The 17,514-nt window shown below is 45.0% G+C and overlaps 1 protein-coding gene across 1 annotated transcript in view; it reads left to right on the forward strand.

Moving 5' to 3' along the window:
* Positions 1-17,514, forward strand: part of TSPEAR (thrombospondin type laminin G domain and EAR repeats) — a 53,921-nt gene that overhangs the window by 16,777 nt on the left and 19,630 nt on the right. Inside the window, exons 3-5 of the mRNA XM_066622325.1 lie at positions 2,043-2,281; positions 3,413-3,503; positions 15,031-15,187. Of these exons, the coding sequence (XP_066478422.1) occupies positions 2,043-2,281; positions 3,413-3,503; positions 15,031-15,187 (487 nt within the window). The remainder of the gene's footprint in view (positions 1-2,042; positions 2,282-3,412; positions 3,504-15,030; positions 15,188-17,514) is intronic.

A 17,514-nucleotide genomic window follows, 5' to 3' on the forward strand; every position in this document is an offset into this window, starting at 1 on the left:
TGGAGTGCACGCTGCCTCTTGCAGGGTGTGTATGTGTGTGATTTGTTAGCCTAGATATGCTGGTCTTGAGTGGAGAGCATTCTCTATATTAGCAGTTCTCAAACATTTTAGCACTGGGATCCACTTTTTAGAATGACAATCTGTCAGGAGCCACTGGAAGTGATGTCATTAACCTGGAAGTGATGTCATGGCCAGAAGTGAAATTTTTAACACCCCCATACAACAAAATCAAATCAGATTAATTAAGGGCTCAAACCTATATTTTCCAGCACCAGTGCAGCCACAATGCAGCCCCAAGGTAAGGGAACAAATGTTCCCATACCTTAAAGAGGACTCTGTGACTGCTGCCCCAGGACAAGATGCAGTGCATGCCCCATTGGCACAGCTGCGCTGGCACTGGAAAATTGGATAGGATTGGGCTCTGAGTAAATATAAGTTTACAATAAGTGTAAAAATGTATTTAAAATAAAGAACTCTCTTAACGCTCCCAAGAAGTTACTGATCTGTTAAAAAAAAATTCCCCAAATATCCCAAAAGCTGCAACCCTATTCACACTTACCTGGGAATAAGCCCCATTGACTATCATTGTTAAAGGCTGCAATCCTAACCACACTTTCCTGAGAGTAAGCCCCATTGAACAAAATAGAACTGAGTAGACCTGGGTAGGATTGTGCCCCAAAGCGCATATATATATATATATATAGTAGCCTATTAAAAATACAGATCTGTAACATTTCCCCAGTGTAGTCACATGTCATGGGAGCATCAAGTCAAATATATTAAAAATAAAATACACATTGAAATGAAAGGGGACTCATCTGGAATTGGTTCGTGACCCACCTAGTGGGTCCCAACTCACAGTTTGAGAAACATTGCTCTATACAATTTTACTAATTTTTAAATTGCACATGTGTGGTTCAGGCTGCATGGTAGCTATACTATATCTACAGTTATTGCCACTCATCATGTTATGCCTCCATGTGGTAAGTAATCAGTTTCCAACTTGTTTGTGTCAGTTTTTTTCTTGGTGTATGCCTATGCTAGCAGCTGTCCATGGGAACACAGAGAAGGGAATGAACCAGGTAACAGAACCAGAAATGGTCTGCTGTTTGCAGAGGAATAGCTAACACATCTTGGTCCATAAGTCCCAACTTCCTTTGGGCCTAAGTTATCTTTCATGAGAACCAACCCAGTAGCTATAGTTTCAATAAGCCTGAAACAATTGTGAGCTTGCTTATATGTGTTTTGCTTATATGTGAAGCACTTGCACTTGGTAATTAATCCATTGCGCTTGGTAATTGCACTTGGTAATTAATCCATGTCCAAGCACAGTTAAAAGTACTGGTGCTGCCTATGTTTAAACTCAGGTACCTGAAGGACCTTCTCTTGCTTAAACCAAAATAATTTTTAGAAGTCCTCTCTAGGTCCCCTGCTTTGAAACAAGATGGGTGATGACCAATTATAGGCTCTTCTCTGTTAGAGCAACCTGGATATGGGGCAATCTTCCCAAAGAGGCTCACCTGACATTAAAATTGATGTCTTTCTTAGCACCAAGTGAAGACTTAAAAAAAAAAATTAATCAAGACTGTTTTCATCTCTGGATCTTAGCTCTTGATCTTTGATTTTGTTCTAAGCTAAGCTGTTTTAGAGCTGCTGGTCTTTTAATAATTTTTATTTTTTTCAATGTGACCTGCTTTTGTAGTCCTTTGGACTATAAAGTGGTATACAAGTCTGTGAAATAAATGTTCAATGGTATATCTAAAAAGTCAAAGGCAATTGAAACCCTTAATGTATCAGAAAGGTGTCAGTAGACAAAAAACAGTTATATGAAAGAGAAATGAATGGTCATGTACAGCCAAATCTCCAGATAACATATGACCAGAGCCACATTCAGGCTACAAAAGTGCTGAGTTTGTTTTATTTTTTTTAAGAGCATCCATAAGCACTGTTTCTTCCTTGATGGATATTGCTGTCCTTAGAAAATAATTTTAAAAGTTACAGTTTGTAAAAAGTAATGCCTTTTGGCTTAACTGTATTTTCAGAGAAACGAGTACATCTTTACCCTTTTGGAGGAAAATAGTGACACTCTGCTGCTTGGACTTCGGTATTCACAGAATAAATTTCACTTCCTCTTCTGGAATAGAGAGCTCTCCAATGGCTGGCAGACACGGGTCACCTTCCGAGATGTATTTTTGGCAGACAATCAGTGGCACACACTGGTGCTGTCAGTGTCTAAAGCTTCCTTCTCTCTCACTGTGGACTGCAGCATCCCCACAGATGTGTATGTGAAGCACGTACAATTCAGGGGTAATTTAACTACCACCAACATCCCTGGGATGGGGCTGCATGGGAACAGACACTCCCCAGGGTTGGGAAGACCTTGGTCATTGTGTGATAGATCCTAAGTAGAGAGTAGCTCCTGATCACCATGGTGATGGTGATGACCTGGTGATAAACCAGGATGGTGTAGTGGTTTGAGAGTTGGACTTAGACCTGGAAGATCCAGGTCTAAATCCCCAGTCAGCCATGAAGCTTCCTGGGTGAGCTTGTCAGTCACTATCTCTCAGTCTCACCTATCTCACCGAGTTGTTATGAGGACAAAAGGAGGGGAGGAACTATGTATACCACTCTTAGCAACTTGGAGGAAGGGCGGTATAGAAATGTGAAAATAAATAATAAAATAGATAGTATAGGTTCTCTCCAGAAAATGTAATCAAACAGAACACATTTCATGTTAAACTAGAAGCTTTATGGTGCTTTACTAGTTACACTCTAGACTGCAAAGTGTAGGTGCTGGTGTGGTGGGAAGTACACCAGATCCAGATGGAACCACATGATGGGTCCACATGAATGTATGTAAGAAGAGCCCTGCTGGGTCAGACTGAAGTCCATTCAGTCCAGCATCCTGCTTCCCACAGCTGTCAACCAGCTATATCTTCAAAACCCATGAGCAGGGTCTGAAGGCAATAGCACTCTCCTGCTGTTGCTCTCAGTACTGATATTCAGAAGCATATTGACTTTGAATTTGGGGTTGCATCAGTGACTATGTAGGTGATGCAGTGATTGACTTGCCCAGAACATTCCTTCTATCCATCAGCAATGGCAAACATCTGGTCATGGAAAGAATAGGGCTGTGGAGGTCAGCGGAGGTGCAGACATTTTCAAAAGATGAAAAATAGCCATTGAAAAATAAAAACCAACTGGCCAGTAAGCAAAGCACTCAACATTTTGTAGGTTTGTGAAGTCCAATAACCAATAACAAATTACCAGCAGAACTGAAAACTCACACCCGTTTTATTGAAGCTGTGCTTCTCATCTCTATAGTCCAACCCTTCATTTTCTTCTGCTATTAGCAATGATGTGGACCTTAGTGGTCTGAATACACACATGCTTTTCTTTTTATCCTCTTTAGAATTGTGGATGCTCCTTTCCCCACATCCATGACTGTGACGGGATCCCGGTTTTATGTCGCGAGCCGAAGGAGAAGAAAAGGTTTCTTTACTGTGAGTATATATATTCAAGTACATACTCAAGAGGTTATCATAACCATTCTTCATAAATCTGACTAGACTCTTGAAGGCAGATCTACATTACAGTACAGCAGTGTCTCAGATCAGGGCCTTCCGCAGCTTCAGGTGCAATGGTATAGCATTGTGAAAGAAAAGCCTGCACCTGGTGAAGTATAGGAGCACTCTTGAGACCTAATGCGGTGCACAGCTTTGCATGCCAAAACCTGGGAATCCGTGTGAATTATGCCTGGTTGGTCTGTGGCTCAAAACAATCTTAATGATGTTCTCTGTGCCATGCAAAATTGTGTGCAAATATGCCATTAGAGGAAGCATTAACTATCCCTGAACATCTTGGTGAGTTTGAACCCCTAAATATTAAGGATAGGGGATACATCTATGACACAGTTTTGGGAAATGTTAATGCTAATAACATCTTCCAAAGAATCTGGGGAACTGTGGTTTAAAGAGAGTGCTGTGATTGTTTTATAGATCACCCTTAGCCCCTCTACATAACTACAATTTCAGAACTTTTTGGTTGGAAGCCATGCCTGTTCTTAACCATTTTTAATTTCGTTACGTGTTAAAACAGCCCTGGTACTTTGATGTCTGTTCTGTCTCTCCAGATCTATTTATGACCTAAGCATGATTTGAGCTGTTCAGTAGGGTTTGCCTAGTTCATCCTTCCCTGAATGCTACACAAACTCCCTCAATTGTTGATTCATCTAAGGGCGCAATCCAAACCTGCACTGGAGCACACAAACCAGGAGGCTTGCGCTGCATCCAACGCAGGTTCGTAGGGTGCAGCAGCTCAGCCACGGGCAAAGGAAAGCTCTTTCCCTTACTCCCGGGCAAGGGCTGCTTGCCCCATGGGTCTCCTTTGACCCGCACCACATCCGGAGGTGGTGCGTGTCCGAGCAGAGCAGAGCAGCTGGAAGCCGCTCCATTCTCTCTGGGGACGGGGGTTGGGATCTGGCATAACCGCCGGTTCCCAGCCCCACCCCTGGCTCCCCGTGCGCCCGCCCTGGGGCCGCCCATCGCCCACCCTCTCCCCACCCAGAAACGCCCCCTCCCGCCCCCATGCCTACCTTGCCACTTTGCCGCAAGCGCACTGACACAAGTGGCTTCTGCCTGCCTCCATGCATCAGCGCATCTGCTCCCACCCATGGAGGCACAAATGTGCTTTATGGCACGTTTGCGACCCTCCAGGGCCTCCTGTGCCGGCATAACTGCCGGTTAGGATTGCACCCTTAAGCATTATCTGACTTTACGTTCAGGCAAGTATAATTTTCTTTAGTTACTAGCATTTGCAGTGGGTGCCATTACGAAATGTGTTAGCCAGGTCCTTATGGATACTCCACTGAAGGAACTCAGAGCCCAATCCTGATGGGCTCGCACCAGTCCATTGCTGGCGTGCACTGTTGCAAACATGTCATAAGGCATGCCTGTGACAGTCAGTGCTGGCCCAGCACTGGAGCCGGCTCAGCATGAGCCTGTGCTGGGCCAGCACCAGTTGGAAGCTGGCCAGATACTGTCTGGTGCTCCGTATGGGTTTTGGGCAGCGGAATGGTAAGTCAGGTCAGGGAGGGAGACATTCCAGGGCGGGGGAGGGAGTGGGTCGGGAGGGGGCAGAGATGGCAGCAGGCCCTGCCACCATATCCTATCACCCCTCCTTTCCTGGGAGACTCGACATGGGTCTCTTACAATCTGTGCCCACTCAATAGTGGGTACAGATCCAAGGAGACCCATTGGGGCCACCTGCAGATTACACGGGTTAAGGGACAGTAAGCTCCCTTACCTTGAGTACCCCTGGCGCTGTTTCCCAGTCTCATGGGATGCAGCATTGTCTCTACAGCCCTGGTGCTGGAAAGCTCAGGATTGGGCTGCCTGCTGCCCCAAGAAGTAATTATCTTTGCAAGCCTTAGAACCCAATCCTCCACAATTACTTGAGTGGTGATGCAGCAGCACCAATGTGACTCCACCAAATCCTGTGGGGGGGGGTTGCCCTCAGGACGCCTCCTCAAGTTAAGGGAACATTGCCCTGTTCCCTTGCCCTGTGGTAAGCCCCTGATGGCTCAGTGGGTCAACCTGGACTTGTACCAGCAATATTGCTGGCGCAAGTCTACAGTGACCCAGGAAGGCAAATCAGGTCTGGGAAGGGCATCAGGATTTGGCAGGCACTGCTGTCGCAGAACCCACTCCATTCCTGCGTCCGATCCACCCTCCTTCCAACTCCTATCACCACCCCATTCTGCTCACCCCACCCCATTCCCATGCCTCCTGCCCAGTCCTTGTGCAGGCTTAACTGAGGTGACTGGAGTCTGACATCTACTGCCATATGGGCCTGGCCACGCTCTCCAGCAGAGTTGCATTTGTGACAGCTAGCAGAACATGCCTTCTGCTAGCATAGCACGTAGTTAAGATTAGACCCTAAGTCTGTTCAAGTGAGCACTTTTTATATACCAGTGTTTCTCAAACTGCGGGTCGTGACCCACTTAGTAGGTGGCAACCTGATAGTTGGTGGCTGGCAAAGCTGAAACTGACAAGATGATAACTGAGAAGTAAAATACATGGAGCCCTGTGGAAAGTGACATCTAAGAACTTAAATTGAACTGGTCACTGGGTAGGTCTGGAAATCTTACTGATTTTTTGGGGAGGGGTTAAGAGTATTGCAGGCAGGCTACAGAGAGAATTCATTTGGTAGAACAGGGCTGGCTTCCCCATCTCATCTCCCCTTATTTAATTATTTGTGTTATTTAATTATTTATAATTATTTTAATTTGCTTGATGCTGTCACTTCTGGCCATGACATCACTTCTGCTGGGTCCCAGAAAGATTGTCATTCTAAAAAGTGGGTCCTGTGCTAAGAAGTTTATGAACTACTGTTCTATACAATTCGTAGGCAGTGAAATGGATAGGCCAGTAAGCGTGGAGATACGTAGGCATCTCAGATTGCAATCCTAACCCCTTATGTCAGTGCTTTCTAGCACTGACTTAAGGGCAATGCAGTGTTGAGGTAAGGGAACAAACACTCCCTTACTTTGAGGAGGCCTCCGTGAGTGACACCCAACTGCAGGATGCAGCACGTGTCCCATTGGCATTACTATGCCAATGCTGGAAAGCACTGACATAAGGGGTTGCGCCCTCAGTGATTAATGGTGGCATCCTTCAGTCTCAGAAGACTATGGTGTCATGCTCTGAATGGTGGTTCTGGAACAGAGTGTCCTCTCCAGTGCGCGAAGCCTGGGTAAAAGTAGATATGGAGGATAGACCCATGCAGCAAATCCCCCCTCTCCACGTCGCTGAAATGGTCGCTCTGCCTATGGAAAGGCAGAGGCCAATACGGTTGGTTCCAGCGGCGTCGCAGGAGTTGCCAGAACGTGACTGTGTTCAGCCATGAACTGCCTCAGGGATTCCGGCTCTGGATTTTGCCTCAAGGTTGACTCCTGAAGCCTTTTCCATAACTGGATGTAGCCACAAGGCAGTGGAGGTTTGGGATCAGAGTTTTCCTTCTCTCAGATGAGCTGCCTTCCCAGGCTGACGAGTCCCATCTACCCGGTGGCTGTTTAGTCGCCTCTTACGACAAGTACAGCCAAACTGAGGGCCTATTCTTATCCCCAGCCCCCAGGGGTCAAATATCCCTCAGTGATATTTCAGTGATATTCACCACCTTGTTCAAACTTTATAAGAATTTCAGCCGTCTGCAGGACTGTACAAGTTCAAATGGTACCCCTTAACTGCCATACTCTTCAAGATAGACCTTGAGGGAATTACATGAATGGATGCTGTGGTACTAACCTACTATGGTTCCTTTGACTTTCTTTCTCTCTGTCCCCTTTGTGGCACTTCCAAATAAACTACAGATACATGTATGGAACAGCTTCTGTTCATTTTTAGCTATTGTCTTGGATAGATCATCAGATCTCCTAAGCAGACATTGCAACTACACACTTGGTGTGTGATAGAGACTGAGAGACACGACTGAGTGAAAGATAAAGTTCTATTTCTCCTTCTTAAACTGGCTTGTGAAGGAAAGCCAACAGGAGTTGAGAACTCAGCCCCAGGGAGAATGTTTTCTGTGTGCTTAAACTGAGGACAAGCTATAAGCTGATAATAAGCATGCAGAGACAAGGGAGAACCAATCAAAGGTATCATGGCAAAAATCAGATGCAAGAAGACATATAAAGAGGGATAAAATATCTAGTTCAGTGTTTCCCAAACTGTGAGGCTGGACTCACTAGGTGGGTCGTGAGCAAATTTCAGGTGGGTCCCTATTCATTTCAATATTTTATTTTTAATATATTAGACTTGATGTTACTATGGTATGTGACTGCATTTGGGCAAATGTTACACATTTGTCCTTTTAACAGGCTACTATGTAAATACTTTGAACAATGATAGTAAATTGGACTTACTCCTGGGTAAGTGTGGGTAGGATTGCAGCCTAGGATTGTTAAAAATTTTCCTACTTGATGATATCAATTCCGGTCATGACATCACTTCTGGTGGGTCCTGACAGATGCTCATTCTAAAAAGTGAGTCAGGGTGCTAAAAGTTTGAGAACCACTGATCTAGTTGTTTGTATACTGGAAGAAACCTCCAAGTCAAGATAGGAGAGTTGATGAGGTGAGGCTGCTCTTTATATAATACCAAGAGGTAGGGATGTACATTTGTTTCTGAACAGGCACCAAACTGAATGGAGCCTCAGAGGTTCAGGTTTCATTCATTTATAAAACTAACACAACACTATACAAATGGATTCAAATTGAGTTTGTTTTTCAGAACCCTGTTATTTATACATTTGCTTCTGACAGTGAAAATGTTTGGGTTTACTCCTGCTTCACTTACAAGCTCAAAACAAAAACTTTATCAATATCCTAGGGTCAGAAAATACAAACCATATTCTGACAAGGCTTACTGTGGACAGTTTTCATCAATACATGGGGGGAAAAAATAATAACCTGTGCCAAGGGGAAACAACCCTTGAAGGGTACAAGGACGAATAAGTGGAGCCTGTGACACTGTCTTTCTTCTATCCCTCATAGAGGTCCACGACACTAACATCAATTTTTCACCTACAGCCATCAGCGCAACATATGGATGCGGAACTCTGCTGTCCAGAACTTCAGCATCAGCATATGCCACCATCTATTAATGTCCACAACACCAACATCAGAATACCTATAACATATCAGAGTGCTTCCAATATTGGCATTGCCTCTCCTTGGTTCAGAGAGTCCCTAAAGAAATTTGTAGATGTTTGGGATTCCATCACATCAGACCAATGAGTGATCGTTGTAGTCAGAATGGGCTGTGTCAGTGGTTCTCAAACTGTTGGTCTGGGATCCACCAGTGGTCATTACCCAGTTTTTGGCGGTTTATGAAACTGGCAGGCTATGTGCATTAAGGGTTAAACAAGCTGCTGCTTGGGGGCGAGCACTGCTGCCCAATGACCATTATAGCCACACCCCTTGTCATTTATAAATCAGGCAGCAGCTTCTGGGGCCTCTAAAAAAAAAAATCACTGGGCTATATCATAGAGTCTGCACACTTTCTGCAATCAGGCATGTTCTGGGTCAGATCAACTTGAGCCTCTACTGGATGAAATAGATGCCCTTCACCAGAAAGGTACTATTGAGCCAGTGTATCTTAGCATCGTCAAGGGTTTTACTTGGGATAGTTCACGATACCAAAGAAAGGTGTTGACCTCCATTTTGTAGTGGACTTAGAGGCTATCAATGCTGTTATACAAAACAAAAGCAATTCTGTATGATCTCCATAGTGGACATATTGATGCTTCTTTATGGGGATGCTTGGTTTGCAGCCATAGGTTTGAAGAATGCCTTTTTCCACATCACATTGCACCTACAACATCAGAAGTATGTACATTGTAATCAGCACTGAGCACTTATGTGGTGACAGAAAGGCACATGCAGACGGTAAAAGTGGAGAGCAAAACATGCACGGCACCTAGCAGTTAGTGACAGCCCTTCCACTCCTTCTGGACCCCAATTGCTTAATCCAGAGAGTGTTTGAGAAATTTTGGTAGGTCTCTACTACCACCATCCAGGTGGAGAAAAGTCAGAGGCAACCTTGGAACCTTCCCTCCCTTAATTTGAAAAAAGTTTCTGAAAATCTGGGGGATTCCCAGATTTTGGTGCACAATCACCAAAACAGACTATAGTGAGGACTGAATGACCTGAGAAAGTGTTGCAACCTATAATTTGGGAAACTGAAATCAAGAAGGCAAGAATAAGTAATAAAAAGGAGATTTCTAAAACTGAATAAATGAAGCAAAATTAAAGAAATTAGGAGAGGATACAGATGCTCAAAAAACAAGATGCAAGTTAAAATGAAACAAGATTGTACATGATGTTTAAAAGCCCAGGTTTGCAAATGTCATTTTGTCAGCTGATTAGAGGAATGAGTGTCACCTGGGATCTGCTATTCCACCTCTTTACCTAGCTAGGTGAGCTTGGCTTAGTGGGCACAAGCAATCTCAGCAGGAGGATTGGCTATCCTGGGAAATCCTAGACATTAAGACAATGAATCCACACAGTACTTGTCTGGGATGCCATGTGGCCCTTCTATAATGACACTGGATTCAAAAAAGACAGCAAGATGTCTCAGCTGTTTTAGGATCACAGAAGCTTCTGGGGGATTAGAAAGGTGGGGGGAAAGGCAAAAAATGGGGAGGGATATAAAGGTTTTTGCCACCACTTCCAATACTGGGTGCTATCCATTGGCATCTTCACAGTACTGATGGTCTTCACAAGTAGTATGACTGTGGTTACTGCATTCCTTCAGTGTCAGGGAGTGGCAAGATCCAAGCAGCAATTCCTCCAACACCTAGACTTCTATCTGACCCTACTAACATCTTTGGACATATACATCAACCACAAGAACTCTCAGCTGAAACCAGCTCAGTGGTTCTAGTTTATAGGAATACAGCTGGATTCTATGCACTGTTATGATTATCTCCCAGAATCAAGGGGTCAGTCTATAATATCCCTCATCACAGAATTCCACCTCAACCTGCACATCAGATCCAATGGCTTCTAGGCCACATGGCATCCAGCATGGCAGTTTTTGTACTGGCATGTTTACCCATGAGTCTCTTACAGAGATGGTTTCTGTTGTTCAGGCCTTGGTTGCATTCCCAATGTAAATGGCTACTCGTTTTAGACCAGAGCCGACATTCCTCACAGTGGTGAACTTTCCCAGCCAACGTTTTCCAGAACGTGTCCTTCTCTTCTGACATACCAACCAAAACCATAACCACTGACACTTCAGTGTGGGGATGGAAAGCTCCATTTTCAAAACGTGAAAATCCTTCCTACCAGGCAGTACAGGCACTAAAGGAGCACACAATAGTCATGTACTAAATAAGCAAACAGGGTAGTACAGTACTGAAATCTCTTTGGCTTGCACAATGCAGGACTGGTGTGTGCAAATTCACATCAGCCTGTCCATCTAGCTGGGGTATCCAACAATTCAGAAGGGAATAAAGAACTGCAGAGGAGGAGAAGAGAATGGTCGGCACAAGTGTCACAGATGCTTTAGCCCACCACTCTCCTCTGATCCACATTTCCTCTTCTGCACCATTCCTTGGACCAGGAGAAGCAACAGCAGTGGAAGTAGGCAGAAATGGGTGCCTCTCTGCCAATCCATCTGAGGTCCTGCGCACATCTCTCTCTCCCTCCCTCCCTCCCTCCCTCCCTCCCTCTCTCTCTCTCTCTCTCTCTCTCTCACACACACACACACACACACACACACACAGATATCAACTCCACCTCTTAGCTTGGGGATCACCATCAAACTCTGGTGGGTTTCCACATTCCGCACATTTCAGAGTGACTGTTCCTTAACATTATTCCTTAATGTTCCTTAACATTATTAGGCATTCTTGGACTATTAGCTAGTAATTCTCCTAACGTAAAAAGGTGGCCAGGCAACAGCCCACAACATTATATAAGAAACAAAAATAACTTACTGCCCAATCCTGCTCATGGACCGTGCTACTGGAATGTGTTCTGGCAGCACAGGGTGTGTTCCAGTGGAACAAAAGCTGAGCTGCTATTGCCTGTTGCCGGGCTGCAAATAGTGAGTGGTGTTGTGTGTGCATGCAACAGTAGCTCCTCTGGCAACAATAAGTTGGTTTGGGGAATGAACAGTGGGTGGGGAGGGGGAAAATCAGAATGGAAAGGAAGAGGATCGGGGCCATCAGGAGGCATGTCTGGGGCAGGGGGTGGTTATTGGCAGCAACGGCACCACCAATATGCAGTGCCTCCTGCCTGGCCTCACCACACCTTCTTTGGTCCATTTGGACTTGCCCCAGTTCAATGAGCTGGTGCAGATCTGAGTTAGACCCATCTGGGGACCATAGTGTGGCAGAGTAGGTAAGTAAAAATGTCTTTAACTTACCTCTTTGTTGCGCCACGGTCCCCAGCTAGTCTGCAGAATGCACTGGAGGCTGCGTCAGCACCACCGCACTCTACGGGCCGGCTGAGGATAGGGACCTAAGTCGGGCACAACTTCTCATAGATCAGCTAGAACAAACTAAAGGGAAAGAAGGAAGGTATTTGCTGAAGTGATTTATACGGTACTGATTTTCATCTTGCACTTAAAAATGAGTTATTAAATTCAAATTATGATAAAACAGCCTGAAGCATACAGCTAACATCTAAATGTACTGAAAAGAGAAACTATTTGCGCTGAGGGTGTGGGTGTGTATTCATGATGGGTGGTTGGAAAGAGGCATTTTAAAGAACTGCTAGAACTGACTCTCAGGGGTGTTAGGAAGATGGGGGGTCTGGGAAATTGTAGAGAGTAAATTTTAGAGATAAGATAAACTACAGTGCATAAAAGACATAAAGGATCGTGTTACGTCTCTCAAAGTCCTACCGTAACTTCTCAGCTGAATGAGGATCATAAGGGTAACCAGACAACAACTTGACAAATGAGGTGCTGGATATGTGGTATACAGAGGTCCCCTCTCCTGTGTGTTTAATGCCATATGTTATGACTCCTCAGGGGCGTGCCATTTCTGGCCAACCCACTGCTTCTACACCCTGAAGGCAGCTCTATATTACAGTTGAATTAAACAGTCATTTCCCCTCCCTAGAATCCTTGAATGCTGAAAATGTTGGTTATTCTGTACTCTGCCTTGGTTTTCCTGTCCATATACTGTACGTGTGAGGAGAATGATCTTTCACAGGCAGCAGCCTCAGTGCTACTTTAGGACAGAACAACATATTGCATGCATATCTCATTTTGCTTTGTTACACATGAATGATACCTTTATGTGGCTAGCACTTTTCAGGTATCTGAAAGATAAAAGGGTGGGGAGGATTGAGCATGCCTGACCTCCATGCGTTCAACATAATTTCTGAAAAGCTCTTGAGTATAGAACTGTTCACACAGATGGTTCTCTCTACTGATTGTGAACCCCGCTGCATGTACAGCTGGGCATGTGGGGGCTTTTAAAAACATTTTACTGAACATGTGGAGAGTGGGCTCTTGTAATTCCTCATTGCCCCACCACACATACACATCCCAATTCAACCTAAGGGCCCCCCCTCACCAATGCAGTCATGCCAATGGAGTGCACACTGTTTCCTGTAGAAGGGGCAGTCCCGGAGGCCTGCTCAAGGTAATAGAATATGTGTCTCCTTCCCCCAGGGTAAGTCTTCACTGCCCAATGGGTCTTCTCAGACCTGCGCCAGCTGTTTTGTTGGTGTAAGACCGAGTGGACCAGGGGAGATGGACCAAGGCCAGGAAGGAGGAGAGGATATTGTTGGAGCTGCTGCCGCAGATAACAGCCTTATTCTTACCTTTGACACTCTCCTCCTCACCCAGAAACTCCTCTGTACATCCCCCTCCCCACTCTGTTCTGCCCAGTACTTGCCACACCAACAGCTTGCTGGCGTTGGTAGACTGTGGTGGCCAGTCATTGCACCGATGTCCTTGTTGCGCTCTCCAGTGGAACATCACCTCTGCTGGCATCCTCTCACTTCCACTTGCAGTACACTTGATCTGTTGGCAGAAAGGGGGGGATAGGATTGGGCTATCAGGCTGTAATCCTGTCCACAATTACCTGGAAGTAAGTCCCACTGAACTCAATGGCTCTTACTTCTGAGTAGACAAGCATAGGTTGTGCTGTTAACATCTCTGAAAAATGCCTTTAGTTCAAGTGAATATGGAATAGTCACGGATTTCTTGTGGATTGGAGTACAGGGGGCCTCCGCATATCTGCAGTTCCTGTATTCATGGACCCACTTATCAACAGATCCGGTCCGCTCCCCTGCGTGCCCCCCTGAGTGTCCTCTCCAGAGTTGAGAGGAGCTCTGCTCCCCTTGTTTCCGGAGGATCCTCTGTGCCCAGCGGCGGCCATGAACATCCATGGACTGCGTCCACGGACTGAACCTGACAGTGAATAAAATGTCATTTCTGGTTTCTTCGTTAAACCAGAAATGCCTTAGAAGGCATTAGGAGGCCTAGGGAAGCCTGGAGAGGCCCCTGGCCCTGCGGGGCTTCCCTGTGCCTCCTAATGCCTTATAAGGCATTAAAAATGTCAGTTCTGGTATCACAGAGAAACCGGAAGTGACTTTTTTCACTGTTGGGTTCAGTCTGAGCCCGACAGAGAAGTGGAGCTCCCCTTGGCTCTGGAGGGTGGGAGGAAGTGTTCTCCCATATCTGCGGTTTCCCTTAACCAAGGGGCATTCTGGAACAGAAACCCCCCCCCCCGGATATAGGGGCACACCTAAACATTTGTACTTGCCTTTTTAGTTTCCATTTTAATCTCAGTAATAGCATACTCCTCCATTCAGATCAGCGTTAAACACTTCTGAAATGTTACAGAAGTGATGTATTTTATGGCCAAGATGAATGTGGTAGTGAACCTACTGCTTGAAAAGACAGGTGCAAGCAGACTTTAATATCAGTCACTTTCTGAAGGCCCAGAATCCTAGATCACAAAACCTTGCTTTGATCCACCTCTACATTTGTAATGGTTGACCATAAGCTGGGCAACAAGGTGGAGCAACACATATGGAAGTATTGTGACTGTTTCAGTGTTTCCTGAACATGCATACATCTGGATGGTCAACATTACCTCTATTTGTTTATCAAACATGCATGCACTGACAGAAAGTTATTCCTCTGATCACAAGAGAAATGCAGTCCTGGGGTCATAATAGGTTTGACCATAGGTTTGACTTGGAGCCTGTGAGTGAAGCCCTCAAACATAAGAAGCAATAAGAAGAGGGAGCTTCTAAACATGTCAAGGTCAGACTTTTTCCTACCACTGAAAAATCACACTAGATCCACGTGTTTGGCATTAGAGACTTGGACTTCCTCCAGGACTGAAGGGTGAGTTTTAGGCAGGCTTTCAGCCCTGACACCTTTTCTTTTTTTTCTTTTCTTTTTTTTTACAAGAAACTTAAAATTGTGTAAACCCACCAATCATTATCACCATATAATCCCAATAGAGTTGATTCCCTAGTTTTTCTTCCTCTCTTTTCAGGGCTTGTTAAGGCAGCTAGTCCTGTTGCCAGGATCTGATGCTACCTCACAGTTGTGCACTGGCATGAACTTTAATCTAGCAGTGCTCTCCATCCCCAAAATTCTGCAGGATCTCCCTGTGAAACCAGCGGGCAATGAGCTGCTGAAATACCCTTACGGTCAGTAAAATGAAACAGAATTTTTGAGTTGATTCACCATCTTGCATTAGAAAATGGGAGAGCATAGCAACTTTGTATGCTTTCCAAGCGACTGATAACGCAGGCCAACACACATTTTGCTTCCTTAAACGTTACACCAATTCCTGGGTATATTTGGGGTGCCGATTCCAAAAATGGCATCCGTTTTGCCCTATCACGTCCAGTTTTGGAGACACGGCATAGCCTCTTTAGTGAATGGTTCAAGCAGCTTCCTCATGAGGAAGCCTACACCATGGCTTCCTCATGAGGAAGCTGCTTGAACCATTCACTAATGAGGCTATACTTTATCTCCCAAACTAGACATGATAGGGCAAAAAGGATGCCATTTTTGGAATAGACACCCCAAATTCATATCAAACTAGCATAAAGTTTGGGAAAAACTTTTCTGACCCTCAATTTTGTAGGGCTGCGTAATGATTCTAGAGTTAGGGCAGATTCAAGCTGAATGGGATACAACACAACATGAGTCAAATTTGTTTTTGTTTTCCCATTGAGGAGGAAGAATGTTATTTTTAAGATATAATATTCTATTTCATTTCTAAGAAAACTGTCAGAGTGGTTTCTTGCAGTTAATAAAACTTCCTTCCTTGTAGTCATAAAATACACAATAAGTGCAAGATATACAGAATAGATATTTCTTTGATTCTACTCTTGCCGGCACTTTAATGAATAACAATAGAGGTCTATCACAGGCTCATAATGCATGTGCACACACATGCACATATTTTCTGATGGGTCTCTGTATGCCTCACTGCAGTCATAAATGCTGATACAAGTCTGTGCCACATAAATGTGGCAGGAATTGCATCTGACATTAGCTACAACAGTTGATCTATAGGGTAGGGTTTATCAAGGCAAGTTTGTATGTGGCCCAGATCCTAACCAACTTTCCAGCACTGGCATAGCTGTACCAAAGGGGCTTGTGGTGCACGCTGGCAGTGGTGGAGGCCTCCTCAAGGTAAGGGAATGTTTGTTCCCTAACTATGGAGCTGCATTGCCCTTACCTCGCTGCTGGAAAGTTGGTTAGGATTGCACCCTGTATCTATCAGTTCTGTGATCAGAAAAGAGGTTTGTAATTCAAAGTTGTGCACAGAATGCAGGATCCTCAGGGATCTCAGCCTCTTTTTAATTTATTTAATTTATTTTACAGCCATTTTCTGACCCTTAAGGTTGTGAATGGAAATGCCTGGTGAAATTTCAAAAGTGTGTTCATGGGGGGGGGGGGGAGTCATTACCTGATGGTATGAGCTGAGCTGCCTGGCATGCAGGGCTGCCACAGCATCCTAAGCACACCAGGCAGCCCGTGTCAGCTCATGGGGGAAGGGGTCATTTGTCCCCTTCCCCCAGGTAAGGGAAGTAGCCCCGCAATGGGGCTACTCAACTCTGCAGCGGCTCTTGAGCCGACAGAGTTCTTCAGCTGGCTTTTGAGCAGCTTCTTCCCAAGCCTCTCTCACCTCTCCACCACCCAGCAGTTTGGGCAAACTGCCAGGCAGCAGACTGTGGGCCCAGTGCTGGAGCTGGCCCAGCGTGGGCTCACTATGGGCTAACTCTGATGCTGGGCCTGCAGTAAGGCTCGCAAACATGCTTTACGGCACATTTGCGACAGTGTGTGCCGGCAGGAAGCCAGCGTGCCAGACTCTGGATTGGGCCCATAGTTCTTTGCCATTCCTTGTGACTATAGAAGATAACTAATGGAAGACAAGCAATATTTGCCAATACTTGTTTGTAGCTATGTTTGTATGTATGTTTGATATTGTTTGTAGATATCTTGTTTGTAGATGTGTTTGTAGATATTGCAGAGTACAGTGAGATTTTAAAACAATGTTTTAGTACAGACAGTAAATGAATGAATGAAAAATTTGCAAGACACAGATGCAGTATGAACTTTTTACTGCTGCTCCCTGGACCACCATTGCGTGATAACCCCTGCTAATTGGGTAAGAGGCACTTTTTCAAGTGGGTGCTCCTTTTTTTTTTAGCAGAGGGAGAGTAACTGGCCCACCTCACCCCAGCACTGTCTGTTCTAGTGGCTGTCTGCTGGTATTCATTTGCATCTTTTTCGATTGTGAGCCCCTTTGGGACAGGGAGCCATTTAGTTATTTGATTTTTCTCTGTAAACTGCTTTGTGAACTTTTAGTTGAAAAGCGGTATATAAATACTACTGTTAATAATAATACTATAATACGCCTGCACCTGCTAGAATTAGCCAGTGAATCAGCAACAGGCCACTGGATATAAATGTGATCTGAGAGGGCTTCGAGACCAGGAATTGCCAGGCACATTGCAGA

The sequence above is a fragment of the Tiliqua scincoides genome, chromosome 3, assembly GCF_035046505.1.
Source record: "Tiliqua scincoides isolate rTilSci1 chromosome 3, rTilSci1.hap2, whole genome shotgun sequence".
NCBI classification, from domain to species: Eukaryota; Metazoa; Chordata; class Lepidosauria; order Squamata; family Scincidae; genus Tiliqua; species Tiliqua scincoides.